Genomic DNA, 15,042 nt, shown 5'->3' with positions numbered 1-15,042 from the left:
GGGGATGATCGGCGATGTGTGGATGCGGCGCAAGGGCGGCAAGAGAAGCGGATGACATGCAGGAACGGCGATATGAGAGGTGTCGGCGCAAGCTGGGAAGCCCAAATTAACGTTGCATGCTGCTGCTGCCGCCTCTCCGCCTTGGTTTGCAGCGCTTGCAGTGGTGTGCGACGGAGAATTTGGGGTGAAGGGCTGAAGCGAATGATCTTCAGATTGAGAAACGCAACGAGACACTTCCCCAGAGAGAGCAAACGCACCGAGTCTGCACGCTGGGGCGCGCAAGAGAGGCATCCTCGTCGGTCGGAGGGTTTGAAGCTGAAGACCAGCGAGTCTCAAGATGCCAAGCATGATTCGCCCAGGACCCGGCGTGTGTCACCGAACTTTCGACGACAACCATCTCGTGTTGTGGGTGTTGAAACATCCTGTTAAGGGCAAGTCAGCACTTGCGACGACGAGATCTGTCAGCACTATCATCTCGGTACGTCGAAGAGTACGAGTGGTAGTTAAGGGAGAAATGGAAAATGTCCGAACGTGTGATGTTTCCTCACTGCCAGGTCCACCCCCCTCCCTCAACGGCCAAGAGAAAAAGGGATTCGCAGCGAGTGGGCGGCTTGTGGACTGTCAACCCTGTCAGGTGTGTCCCGGGCAGCAGGGAAAAAGCCAAGATGGGCGGCAAACGTCGAGGGGACTGCCTGTTTGGCGACGCAATTGCTCCGAGGGCTCAGGAGAGAGTCGAGACTCCATTCCAGGACGTTGCTTGGTGTTTGGCGGGATCGTCGCCCCAAGGCACAGCGGACGTTACAACGCCAAGGGTGCCGCTCGAGATTCCTCAGAAGCCCCCGAAACTGCAACACAGGAGCGTTGCGATGATGTTGTAGAGAAAGAATTGTTCACACGCTGGACGCAACTCTTGGCCTGGATGTGGTAGCGACAGGGGCCTCCCGTCATGTAAGGTAGGTGCTGAGGCGGAGACCCGTCCTTCGCTACTGCCCGCTGTTCTTAAAAAAGCTGCTGAGACGCCGCACAACCAACTCCCAGACTCAGTCCGATACTCAGATCGCCAAGGAACCTCCCTCGACACGGCACCGCGGAGAATTCTTCTCTTTTGCTTGGCTGGCTTCTTCCGATGCTTACAACATCCTGAATTCCTCACAGAGCCTCCTTCCTGACTCCGTCCCGAGGCCCTCCCCCAGCCGGTGTAACGATTCATTGCAACAGCGGCTCTGTCTGCCGACTTGGCTACAGTCGAGACTGCGACTCTGCCAAAGCTTCGCCTCACCATTGACATGTCAGACAGTCTTGGGGAAATCGCTGGGCATCCAGATGTCCGCCCTTCATCGGCCACCCCTGATGCCGATGGGATGGAGTCACTCCACGATATGGGCTTCCATCGGAATATCCTCCCCATAGTCTTGGCCAGTACCGGAGTGGCGCAAGTCTGCCACCCGTAGAGCCTCAACGCAGCACTCGAGCTCTTGGCAGCCCATCTAGAATCTGCCTTATTTCTGCATCCTGCTGCAGCAAGAGCCTTAGCTGCATTACAAAGGGGCGGGTTTGAGATGCCCAGAACTGCGTCGTGCAGCATCTCGCCAGCCGAGATAAGGGCAGCTCGATATCCGAGAAAGCTTCGCAGAGTATTGTCACTACCTGCCCTCGGCGTTTCAATATCACCTGAATCGAAGTAGCATGCGAAGGGGGAAACGACGAAAGCTTCCACGGAGCTTTAAAAGCAACCCTGGCCTGGCCTGTCTTGTCCAACGGTCTTGCTCCGAGCGACACCCCGTCATCCTGACTTCGATACCCGACGTTTGCTTTTTTCCAGCCATGTTCCCTCGTCAGTTGGCGCGGGACCCCGACTGTATGCGTTTCCGACTTGAGGCTGCCAGAAAACCGCGCGACCGAAAAAGAACAGCTGGCCTACACGCCGTCGTGTCATCTTGAGGCGGCTCTCACGAGTCATCCCAGACCTGATGGCTCAGAGCGCACGCTTGAGCACCCATCACTGCCTGATCGGATGCCCACCCAAAACGCAGACACTTGTTTGTTTGTTTCCTCTCATCCGTCACAACCGTTCTGTCTGTGTCTCGTGGGGGCTTGTCTCGTCGGTGCGAAGTCGGCAGCACGTACAAGAGGGCCGTTGTATCCGCCTCGAACGTCTTTTGATCGAGCTGTCGTAGATCTCCTCAGATATATGAGGCTGCCGCGTCCCCAGATGACGACGAATACAGATGTGTAGGAGGCTGTGCGTTTGCAGACGGGTTTGAGAAGACGCAGCAACGGATTGAACGGCAAATGTCTTTTCTCACATCACGACTCGTTGACTTGAGAGCCGGTTTGGACCGAAGTAATCGACATAAATGCGGACCTATCATGCAAGTTGAGTAATGCTATTGGCTCGTTGCCGGCGCAAATCAGCGTGAAGAATATGCCCGAATCTGGACATCTGCAGGCTGGACATTGCTGCCACAAGCCATGCGCCAAATCACCAGCCTCTTGAGTCCAGTGAGTATTCACAAGCCGCAGACAAGCCGCATACAAGCCGCACGCGCATCGCTAAGGCGGGTTGGAATACAGAAGCAGGTGGGACCCGGAGATTTCGGGCTGTTCGGGTACGGCGTCCAATGGCCTCCGCCCGGAGCAAGACAGGAGAATTTGGCCCGGCCCCCATCGCGACGGAGTTCTCTGGCATGTGACAGTTGACGCTAGTCAGTGTGCCGTGTATGCTGTAGAAAGATACCGTTGGACTGTTAGCGCACATCATGCTGTCACCATGATGGTATATCGTCGACAGAGCAGATTTGTTATTGGCAATGCTGGATGCCAATTCAAAATGGCAAAGTTGAAGATTCGGCATCGTCGGCCTGGATGAGTAAACGGCATTCGAGCCAAGGCTATCCAGAAGAGGATGTACGAGACGGGGATCGCCTGTCACAATTTCTTGTTAAATGACAGCTCCAGCTCCCCATTAGGGAAACTGGATCCTTCTAGGCGAATAGCCCCCGTTAATGGGATAGACATTCGTATTAGACGTACATGGCAACGGGAGGATGCATCTTCAGGTGCTACGCCTTGCTTATACTTGGTCAACCTGCGCCGTTAGATATATATTCCTCTGCTCACTCAACTTTTCAATATTGTTTCCGTGTGTTCTAATACTCTTCGACAACTCCATCAGCAGCACGTCAATCCACGTGGACACCTTCACTCACAGTGAGGTCATCACGGGGCTAGCTAACCCCGTTTTTTCGAATCTCCGACCCAGCACCCCAGCTTCAGCTTCCCCCAGCGCTCAAGCATCCCCGCAAGCCATAGTGGTCCAAAGCCCCCCTTGGCGGAACGTCAGGGCCTATCAGGCGCTGTAGCTAACCCCTTAGCGCAGCACCATCTGGGGTTGCCGAGGGCCTTTGGTCACCCTGGCCTTTCTGGGTACTTGTGCCTCGGTCCACGCTCTCGTCCTTCGCCCTTCATTGGCTTTCCCCCGATTTCCTTGGATTCGTCACAACCCTCCCAGCTATCTGGAGAGTCAACCTAGTCCCAGTGAAGCTCCAAAGTGCTACGCAGAAAAAGCGTTCGTGGCTGTATCCCCGTGCTAGGTCTTCCTCGTGGTCTCAACTCTCGTGCTCGGCTCCTTTAAGCTTTTCGTCTCTTCCCATCTTCACAACTTTTTTTTGGCCTTTCTGCACCTTTACTCCTTACCTACGACACATCTACCCACATCTTCACGTGCGTCTGCTTCATCTCAGGAGGATTCTAGGTCCGATCTGTCTCCCGTCATACCCTTCGCGCCCTCAACGAATTGGCAAACAGAGGATCGACGCACCGCGTAAGCAATTCGATAGCCGCCGACACCAACCACACCCTGCAGAGAACCAACAGCCGCCGCAAACATGGCTCCAAAAGACACCGCCGCATACATTAAGGAGCTGTCCACTCCCCCGCCGCCAGGCTCGCCCTACGGAGTCCCCGTCCCCGGAACCGAGAGGGAAGGCCGCAGCGCCATCTACCGCCATTGGCGCTTCCGCGACGGCCCTCTTCTGTCCACCTTCGATCCCGCCGTCCAGACCGTTCACGATTTGTTTGAGGAATCCGCGCGCAAGAGACCGAATGCCAAGTGCCTGGGTCACCGAGCCTGGATCCCAGCGACCAAGGAGTGGGAGAACAAGTACACCTGGGCTACCTACGCCGAGGTTGCCGAGCGTCGCAAGAACTTTGGCGCCGGTTTGGTAGAGATTCACAACAGAATCGGCATCACAAATGATAACTACGGCGTTGGTCTGTGGTCGCAGAACCGCCCAGAATGGCACATCACCGGTATGCGGAATCAACGGCTGGTCACTTGGATGCCTGCTAACTATTGAGGTCACAGATCTCGGCGCTGCCTCCCAGTCTCTTTTCACCGTTTCTCTGTACGAGACCCTCGGCCCCGATACAACCGAATACATCATCAACCACGCCAACCTGGCCTGTGTTGTCACATCTCTGCCGCATATTCCCGTCCTCCTGAAGCTTGCCCCGCGACTCCCCTCTCTCAAGATGATTGTTTGCCTCGACTCTTTGGACGCCGGTGAGCAGGCTGGTTACTCCAAGCTCTCTGTTCTCAACGGCATCGCCGCTGAGAATGGTATCCAGATCTACTCCATGAACGGTGTCGAGGAGATCGGCCTCAAGTCCGGCCGCCCCATGCACCCCCCGCGCGCAAGTAACTTGGTTACTATCAACTACACCTCCGGAACAACCGGTATGCCCAAGGGTGTCGTTCTGACCCACGGAAACGCCGTTGCTGCTCTGGCGGCTGCCAGATCTTCTGGAACTGTGACCTACAAGGATGTGCACATCTCCTACTTGCCTCTGGCGCATATCTACGGAAGGATGGTTGACCAAACCGCTCTTGCTGAGGGCGCTGCCGTCGGTTTCTTCCGCGGCGATATTGTAGGTTTGGTCGACGACTTGAAGATTCTCGAGCCCACTGGGTTCATGTCCGTTCCTCGTCTATACAACCGCTTCAACTCAGCTATCCGAGCTGCCACCATCGATGCCGACGGTTTCAAGGGATCCCTGTCTCGCCAGGTCATCGCCACCAAGAAGGCCAACATGAAGCTGCCTGTTGGCAAGGCGAGCAACACTCACTTCCTTTACGACAGAATCTGGACTCCCAAGGTCCGCGCCGCTGTTGGCCTGAAGAAGGTTCACAGCATGGTCAGTGGTAGCGCGCAACTGGACCCTGATGTTCACGAGTTCCTGCGGGCCGCTTTCGGCAACAACTTCGTGCAGGGTTATGGCCTGACGGAGTCTTATGCCGTCTCTACTGTTCAGCTGAACGGTGACTTCACTCTGGGCAACATCGGACCCCCGGCAACATGTAATGAGGTCTGCCTCGAGTCCGTCCCTGATCTGGAGTACCTCGCCAGCGACAAGCCTTACCCGCGTGGCGAGATCCTCCTCCGCGGACCCAGTATCTTCAAGGAGTACTACAAGAACGACGAGGAGACGGCCAAGACTATTGATGCCGATGGCTGGTTCCACACCGGAGATATTGCCGAGGTCGACAACATGGGTCGCTTCAAGATCATCGACCGCAAGAAGAACGTCCTCAAGCTGTCGCAAGGAGAGTACATCTCCCCCGAGCGCATCGAGAACGTCTACTTGGGCAGCAGCAACTTGGTCACCATGGCCTACGTCCACGGTGACCCGGCTCAGTCCACCCTAGTCGCCATCTTCGGCATCGACCCCGAGACCTTTGCTCCATTCGCCAGCAAGGTTCTCAAGAAGACTGTCGACAAGACGGACCTCACCGCCCTCAAGGTCGCCGCCAACGACCCCAAGGTCAAGAAGGTCTTCCTCGGCGAGCTGGACAGGATCGGCAAGAAGCACAAATTCAACAGCTACGAGCGCGTGCGCAACGTCTTCCTTGCCATCGACCCTTTTACAATCGACAACGAGCTGTTGACGCCTACGTAAGTCCCCGCCACCCTCGAAGCAGTGATGAACACGAGCTAACGATATATTACAGTCTCAAGCTGAAGAGACCACAGACCGCCAAGGCCTTCCGTGGCCAAATCGACCAGATGTACGATGAGATCAACTCTGAGCCGTCCGCCAAGCCCAAGCTTTAAATCAACGGCGATTTAGATGAAAGGCGTTTTATGTTTGTGTAGCATACAGTCGGGACCATGTTGTATTATATATTTTTAGTTGAATGGACAGCTTTCTAGAGTTGAATTAAGCGCGAGTTCGTATTGCAACAAACCTTTACTGCTGCAGCTGTTTGCCTTTGTTGCTGTCGTTTCTGTGTTCATCGTGTTTAAATGCGTTATTCTTGCTGTCTTAAGTGCATATACTGCTAATGCAATATATAGAGAGTATGTGATTTAAAGAAATTATTAAAACCTGATCATAAAGAATGCTTCAGTGAGACCAGTAGTAAATAGTGAAAGATTTATGTAAAGCATTTAGTTTTTTTAGTTTTTTTTTTACAAATCCCATTTTGCTACTTTGTATTTATATCTTTTCAAAACCAGAGCGCGTGCGATGCGCTTGGCGGGATGATAGAAGGTATAGCCAAATAGGCTTGTCAAATTACGGGATGTATTACCTGGAAACAATTCCTAATGTCGCAAGAACTATGCTAGACCCTTGATCAGCAATTGCGAAAGGGTTCGGAAGGTCGACGAGACATGTCGTCATCGGGCGCCCGGCCATGTCCCGTCGTCGTCGCGGTTCGCGATGCGATGCGCCGGGTGGGGCCGATGACCGGATGCACACTTTCGCGACCCGGAGGCCATGCGATGCGATGCGATGCGACGACATGCGCCGGGAAAAGCGCGTCTTTAAGGGTTGGGATTCGTGTTACTTGATATTAGCTGTTTGCTAGTGAGCTTTTTGGGCCTATTGAACCGTGAAGTGGCTATGGAAATGGATGGACGTAACTGAGCTTGGTGGGTTGACGTTCTTCCTCAACATGTTGATATCGCTTTATCAAACCGAGCAGAATGTCACCGCCTTACAAACTCGATTGAATGTATGATTTAAATTGTTTCTCTAGACTTATGAGACGGGTATCTTAAAAGACTTAATACCACTTAGGCGTACCTCACGTCTAAATAATAGTTAAAGTAGAAACGTAAGAAAAAATATAAGCCTTTTTTATAAATAAAGAAGTAGTTTCTTATTATTATAAACCAGCTTAAGTACATATTCTACTAAAGATCAAAATAATACTAAAAAGTTTACTTAGAATGCTAAGGGAAGGAGCTACTGACCCACATTTTTAGCCGGACAACCGACTTTCTTTTAGTTACCTAATATAGCCGTTTTTGAAACTGCTAACTCCACACTACGAACCTAACCTACCCGCGTCACGACGAACTCACTTTACGCGCTCGCAACGCCCAATATCTCGCGTCCGTTTGCCCGCTGCCACGATGATGGGCGTCAAGAGCAGCGCGGCTCGACGTAGACCACCCCAAACACAAGTAATCGACCTCACCATCGACCATGTCGAGCACATCGACCTTACGCTTGACGACTCGCCTCCTAGCAGCCCCCGCGCCCTGAACCCGTCGAGCGAACCGCCTCGAAAGAGGCAACGCCTGGGAAAGGATGTCTCCTACCAGAGTTCGGCGAGGAGCCTGGCGCCTTGCTTAAAGGCACAGATCAAACCATACATCGACGCCTATCTGTCGGATATCGACTCGGATCGAGTCAACACCTTGGAGCTTGGTCGAAAGGTAAGAGACTACGATGCTATAAAAGAAACACCCGCCTAAACCTCCCACGCCTAGGTCCTGCTACGGATTAGCAGTGATGATGCCTTCCAGCTGGAATTCAACAGCACGAAGGGCTTCATTTCGGCCACCTTGGAGAACAAACTGGCCGAGCTGGCACGGCGCCTTGTTTCCAAATACGCGTCGGAGCCGGTGAGCTTGACAAGGACATACCACGAGGAAGGCGCGAACGGAAGCTAACGGGCAACTGCAGGAATTCCAACGGAACGCCTCCACCTTGAACCCAACCTCGACATCGGCCATCTCGCCCGCGTTTGGTGCACAGAACTTCACTTCGTCGACACCCACACCCGCTCCTGCCTCCACCACTCCCGCGTGGTTGAGACCTTCCCCCGCGACAACGACTGCCGGCCCAGTCTCTGCTCCGGCATCGACATCGAGACGTCTTTCGGCTACACCCAAATCGAAATCCCACCGACCGTCACCCGCGAAGTTTCCTACTTCACCCACGACCGACCGAACAAGGGTGCAACCGCGGTGGAAATCATGGAAAGAAACCAAACCCAAGCCGGGTCCGGTCACTGCCCGTCACAAGGCTATCAATTCCTACATGCAGCTTGCAAAGTGGCCCTACATCCCGACAGAAGTGCGGGAGGCTATAGTCAAGGGCTCGACGAGGCTTCTGCACCCCAGCGACGCTACTAGTGCTGCCGAGGGGCCTATTCCGTTCCACGTCGACTTCAATCCGGACGAGATCGAGGCCGTGCGACGAAAGATCCGAGAGATGTGTGGCAAGAAGCCTAGAATCAAACGCAGCCCAAACACGGTCAAGGAGCTTAGGAAGATGCTGAGGCACCGCCCTGAACTCCTCACAGTCATCGGACCGGAAATTGAGCTCCAGGGAGCTCTTGCCAGGAGAGATCAAGTTGCGATTAGAAATCTGCTTGACGAACTGGTGGACAGGCACAAAAGACCTGCCCAAGTACCTAAGGTGTTGACGGTCGAGGTGACTGAAGCCGACAAGTCGACCGAGCTAAAACAACGATCAAGCCCGGTGTCCTCTCTGCTCTTGGCTAGGGAGTTTGACGGCAACCGAGGATTTGGCAGAATGCGGCGCCAGGTCAACTTCACGATTGAGTTTAGGAAAGCTCTCGAAGATGAGATGGAAATGCGCGCCGAATGGGTCAATTGCGCTGGCGACATCATGACGATTGCTTGGACGTCAAACAACAACTTCATCTGTGGCACAACAACACATTCAGACTCGCATAATCAACAGTACAACAAAGACGGAAACTTGCTGTTTTATTCGTCACAATCGAAAGAGCTGAAGGCTTATCCCGACCACCGCATCCCTCGACCTATCATTCAGAGCGGAGAAAACTCGACAGAAGCCATGAGAGAGTCTCAGAGCCCGTGGCTGTATTCATCGGTCGTGGCCTCCGATTATGACAAAGTCAACGATCGAGCATACACTGCAAGCTTCGATAAGACTGTCAAGATCTGGAAAGTGGATGCGGATGGACGAAACATGAACGCACTGGGCACTTGGCAACACGATGGCGTGGTGCAATTTGTGGTTGCGTCGAAGCATGAGTCCGGGATGGTGGCCACCGGCGCAGACGTGGCTTCCCAGGCCGTTCGTGTCTATCACATTGATGAATACGGCAGCGTTTCTGGCAGCCCCTTTCATGCCTACTCCAATTTGAGAGCTTGGAACGAAGGTGACGAGCAGACAAGCGCAACGCAAAAATGGGCATACTACCCAGCAACGATGCAATGGGGCTTAGCAGAAGGAGTGAAGCACTTGCTTCTGGTCGGTTACTCTCCTCGAAGCTTCTCTGGAGATGACAATGATATCCCAGAAGACAAGGAAAAAACGGGCGAGATCTGCTTATGGAACTGCCTTACCGGTGAGCGCATCAGGGTTCAGACTGCTTCGACGCAGAATGTGTTCGAGGTTGCGTGGCACCCTACACAGCCAGCCTTCATTGTGGCTACATCGCCATGCCCTCCATGCCAGCCTGGGACGCACACACAGGTTCGTGTCTTTGGTCTGAAACTTGAAGACGGAGAGGAACAGTTTGTCCAGACGCAGTGCCTTGACTGCCCTGCGACGGATATTAACGAGCTCATAATCAAGCCAATTACCCACAACTCTTCGTATGTTACGGCGGCTTGCACCGACGGCAAGGTTTATGTGTGGGATACGGCACGCCACATACCTATCCACGTTCTAAAACACCAGGCGCCTATCGACAACGAGGATGAGGATATCGGTGTTAAGTTCACAGCTTGGGGAACGTCCGCGGACCGTTTCTACACCGGCGGCTCAGATGGCAAGGTTAGGATCTGGAATGTTCGCGACTTGCAGAAGCCATTCATTCGCGACCTCGTTGAGGCCCCTGGTTGCGTCACTAGCGGTGCTTTCTCTCCCGACTTTTCGAAGCTGGTCATTGGAGACGCTTCGGGACGCGTGATGCTTCTATCTCTTGACGAAGAGGATTCGCCCAAGTTCGCCATGCCGCCCATGCCGCCGGGCGTAAGACCCCGCGTCTCTCGGCCTTTCGGGCGTCCGTTGGCGTTTAAGCCCCACAATGAGCCGCCGCCGCCGCCTGGAACGGATGTGGTGGACACGGCATCGGGGATCGCACGGGCCAACCACTTCCTGGCTACCGGCCAGCTCGTTCAGCATCCGGACCCAACCGTCGGAGTCCTCCAGGGGTCGGCCTACTCGGAACTCGGTCTTTATCGCAACGAGCTTCACTTCAACGGAGACCCGTCTGAGCCTCTCCTCGCCAAGGTCGAGGAGTCGCAGCAGGAGAACCAGAAGATGTTTAAGCGGTCTTCAAGAGTCCCGCGTATCCGGCCGGCTTCAAGCTTTGTCTTCGCTGACCTTTTGAACCGGCACCAGCAGAACGTGAGCCGGAACTTAGATCTAGTACTTCTAGATGAATACACCAAGCTCGACCTTCTCATGGACAAGGTTGATCTTGAGGATCCCATTGACGGTAAATGGGACTTTGATTATGAAGAGGAGTAGTGCTACTCTCCAGCTCCTTATAAGTTAGGGGGGTAGGTACTGGGATTGTCCGGTATATTGAACTAGCTTATTATGCCCAGGTAAAGGGTATAGCCTGTATTGAATAGTCTCTAAATGAATATAAGGACTCATGACGATAATTTCTTCCTTTTACCTACTTAGGGTGAGTAGTTTCTTCTTTCTTTATTTTCTTCTTCTTTTAAGAGAGAAAATTCTTTATAAAATCATTCTTAAATTTTAAAACGTTTAATTATATTTATAATAATGAGAAGTATTAACTTAGTAGCTTAGTAGTATAATAAAGTATAATAAGTAGATACTATTTATTTATTTAAAGTAGAGCTAGTTTTAAGAAGTAGCTGACTATAAAAGCTAGCCGTTCTTTCTTCTAGCTAAGTAGAAGCTTAAGACCTTAAGTAATATAAAGCTCTAGCTAGAGCGGGCGAGCAGCTTCTTAGGGCGACACAAACTATAATTTATAAATAATGTCTATTACGTGTAATTCTCTTCAGCATAGACTTATTACCGTCTTTAGGGGCAAGTTTGTTTTATAGCTTGTGTTAACTGCCTTGCTTGCTATTCCTCATCTCTGGCTCTTATATGGGGCCTATTCGTGTGGTATTCGTATAGCTTGTATGTTTAAGGGCGGTGCGGACGTCGTGGCGTTGGTACTTGATGACGACGGAGATGGAGATTGAGGTCCCTTTGGCGATTAGGAGAAGTGCTGACAGGCGACCCTGCTTGCGCCGTACGCAGAGAAAATTGATGCCATAAGAGCGCATACCGGACATAAACAGATGCTTCTTTGGGTAGCTACTTACATGTGAAGTTTGAGGTGGAGATTCACCCCGGAGGTGAGATGTCTATCTTTTTTTGTAGTGAGCGGCGCACGGCAAAGATGTTGTGGTGCGTATCTTAGGGGTGAGAATATATCGCTGGGGTTGTGTGGACTGGTTAGAGGCGAATTTAAGTGACCTTTTACAGGCCAGGCACGAGTTCCAACATAATGTCAGGATTGTTTTGTACGGCTCATTAGAGCTAGTGGATGCTACTGTGTCGCATTCTCAAAGTCTCGTGTATCCGGGCGTTGGGGTGGTTCAGGCTTATGGGCAATAGTTCACCTCGCGCGGTCTTAAGTCTCTCTAGTCCTGATCTCCGTTGTCTCTGAGGTAATCGTGAAGCTTTACATAGTTATTCATGTTAGAGACTCATCCCAGCTGGTTTTGTATGTGTTCTGTATCTTAGAGACGTATCTAGATGTAGTTCGTTTCTCATCTTTGCCTCATCTCGTAGTAGTGTCTAGAGCATGGGAGATCGTAACCTCCCCCTGAAGACAATAGTGAGTAGGATCCCAAGAATCGTTCCGTACTAATGTATATCCAGGAGAGCCCAGTTATAAGGTTCTTTTAGAAGATACGGTGTGAATAAATGTAAGGGAATATCTTAAGAACTTAGACGATGGCACAGTGTTTGCTCTTCCAACAACGCGTTGTAGCAGACTTTTCTCAACGGTAGCTCCTCCACGACAAACCTAATGTCTAGTTGGTGTTGTGTACCGAAGCAAGCCGCGGTCATACTAATGGATCTGAGTTTGTGTACGTCAGTATTAAGGTGTATACGCGACGAGCGGTAAAGAATACTAATAGGACCGAGCGAGAATGAAAGCAAGTTATCACTATCGCTCTATCCTGTCCTGTCCTACATAGTACATACTAACAGCCCTTGGCTTAAGCGAATGATCACTTTCGACTCGGCTGGACGCTCCTAGCGTATTTGTTCTCATCAATCTACGTGTTTGAGTACTAAATTTCGTTCTATATATGTGAGTGTATCCTGAGATCCGTGTTGGTTGAGCAAGGGTATCCGGGTTGCTAGGATGTGTTCTTCTGAAACTTCGAGGTCTACTATCCCATCAAGTGCTAACTGACGCCAAAAAATATGCCCCATAGTAATACCCTCTTTACCCCAAATTTGCCGATTTTAAAATTTCTGATTGGATCAAAAATACTGCTGTTGAAGTGCACTGGGCTACCCCTCATATACGTACTTAATGGCGTTAGTTAGCACTCGATGGGATAATTAGGAATCAGTCGCTTCTTTGACTGGACACCAACCATAATGACGTGTGATCTGAGGTGTGTATCAAGATAGGGCATACGCTCATCGTGATTCTTCTACTCGTGAAGTTGCTGAAGAAGTGTCGACTCCCTACAACCAGTATGGTGGTAAGACATCGCACGAGTTTGCTATTTCTCGATTGAGTATTCGTGTTCCTGGAATACAAGTATACACGAGGGACAGTGGCCCAAAGAAACGACGAGCTTGTGGCTCAGTGGAGTGGAGTGGATGATCTACCTGTCGCCTGTGACAACGGGCGACTGACTTCGTCGAGAACAAGTCCGACACATATAATTCATTGCTAGGACAGCTCTTTGATCGTCTCTATGCCTGCATTACGCCGTCGTGTGGAAAAGTCAGCTATGGAAGATCGCTTATATGTGCGTTCTCTATGTTTATACACCTTAGAAACCCATCAGATATACATCGCCCGAGCGCGTTTGAGGGGGACAGAAGTCGTCCATATGACCGGTGTATATATTGCTGCAGTAAGGAGACCCTTCTGGGAATCAGTTGTTCAGCCAACATGCGTTCCGTTAATTCTTGGTTGTCATCACAATTCGTGATTGGAGACGTCGTTGAGCCCATCTAAGATGTTGCATAGCTCGGGACGAGACCTTGACGTTGAGTTAATAATACCGGATCATAGCGTCTAAATGAGGTTGTATAGTAGTGAGACGCTGCTGCTGTCGCCTCACGATTATTGAAGTGATACTCAACTAGAGGTGGATGACAACAACATCCACCGGGTAACCATCGCAATCGCTAACGTCCAGTTCAAGTTGTGAAGGAGCCAAAACAACAGGATCTGGTGCAGCTCAATGCCCACTCAAGCTACATCTTACCCGTCACGAAAGATACGAGTCGGAGCGCCCCCATAGCCCAGTCCAACAGAACATATGGGATCCATCATTGCTTCTAAATACACCTAAGACCTATCCGGACGCGAATACGACTTTGAAGCGACCAAGAAAGTAGTACAAGAAACGGCGTGGTTCTCTACCCCCCACAGCTTCTCTCGATTCTCGTGATGTAATGCACTTAAAGTGCGCTACAAAAGCTCTGCAGATCCCTCCCTCATTCCGCCCTGCCCAGCAATCTAGCTTTGTGGGTGATGTCTGGCATCTCTTGCAGTGCCGGAGAATGACCAGAAGTCGAGAGGTCGAAGGTCATATCATACCAAGTTGCCTCGAAGCCGATACGTCCGCCCCTCTGCTGTGAGCATTCAAATACCACGAGCACATCTACGTTGATTAGCCCGTGAATACTTAACAGATAACAGAGATGATGGGTGAAGGCCTGTCGTTGGCGAAACAATGCGGCGACCTGTTAAAGGTTGGCAGTTGGCGTTCACCAAAACTCTCGGCCGGCTGTGACGCCTCAAGCAAAAGCGCAAGGTCACCGAATTACCTCTGAGGGTTTGAGAACAGCCGGTTCATGGCTTGAGACATCTCATCGTTGATATTCTGATGTTTATATATCGCATTCTGCCATCGCCACTTACAACGTCGCTGGGCGGGCTGTGTGCCCGCTGGGCACGACTTCATTGTTTGTAAAGGCGTGAATGACCCCTCTCATTCGGTGATATTTAGATATCGTCGGCCCATCCGGACCCGTCCTACGTGGTGTTGATAGTCTATGTATGTAACGTGATGTCCACTCCTAGCATCTGGGCTGTGACACCCTCACCTGATCCCCGCGGAGCCGCCGTCCGGGATGTTATATAGATAGCAAACAAGTTGCCTACTGGCATGCTTAGTTCGCTATGCTAACGTATCGAGATCGGGGCCGCAGATACTGCATCTGAAGTGGATCGGCCACTTGCATAGTTCCGTGACCAATATAACAATCAGTTTCAGGTTCAACCACATTCAAGGACGACCGGTGGATGACTTGTCGTGACTAGAATACTTGCACGATGCCAGATAGCAACGGCAGAGAGGACTCGTTGCGATGTGTCGGTTTCATCTCACCCGTGTGTGCGGTCGAGAGAACGGCAGGGTAAACGGCGCCATCACCATCATCATCAAGATCAGCACGATCGTCAGGACGAACAGCACGGTCAAGACGAGCAAGGGTAAACAGCGATCGTAGTTGGAACGACTTTCCACCGACTCTGCCATCTTTGGCTGTTCTTCGGGGGCGCTGTTTGAGGGG

At 51.7% G+C, this 15,042-nt stretch overlaps 2 protein-coding genes across 2 annotated transcripts; both read left to right on the top strand.

Moving 5' to 3' along the window:
- Positions 1-3,887: 3,887 nt before the first annotated feature.
- Positions 3,888-6,113, top strand: CkaCkLH20_03996 (AMP-binding enzyme; the record flags this gene model as incomplete). The annotated part of the gene is made up of 3 exons (XM_038886715.1): positions 3,888-4,311; positions 4,367-5,954; positions 6,011-6,113. The coding sequence occupies 3 exons, from the start codon at positions 3,888-3,890 to the stop codon at positions 6,111-6,113; spliced, it is 2,115 nt and encodes a 704-aa protein (XP_038747965.1).
- Positions 6,114-7,421: 1,308 nt separating this feature from the next.
- Positions 7,422-10,767, top strand: CkaCkLH20_03995 (uncharacterized protein; the record flags this gene model as incomplete). Its single annotated transcript, XM_038886714.1, has 3 exons — positions 7,422-7,727; positions 7,782-7,916; positions 7,978-10,767. 3 exons carry the CDS (start codon positions 7,422-7,424, stop codon positions 10,765-10,767), a joined length of 3,231 nt encoding a protein of 1,076 aa, XP_038747964.1.
- Positions 10,768-15,042: the final 4,275 nt, after the last annotated feature.

This window comes from Colletotrichum karsti, assembly GCF_011947395.1.
Source record: "Colletotrichum karsti strain CkLH20 chromosome Unknown Scaffold10, whole genome shotgun sequence".
Classification (NCBI taxonomy): Eukaryota; Fungi; Ascomycota; class Sordariomycetes; order Glomerellales; family Glomerellaceae; genus Colletotrichum; species Colletotrichum karsti.
This window is presented reverse-complemented; position numbering and strand designations above follow the sequence as displayed.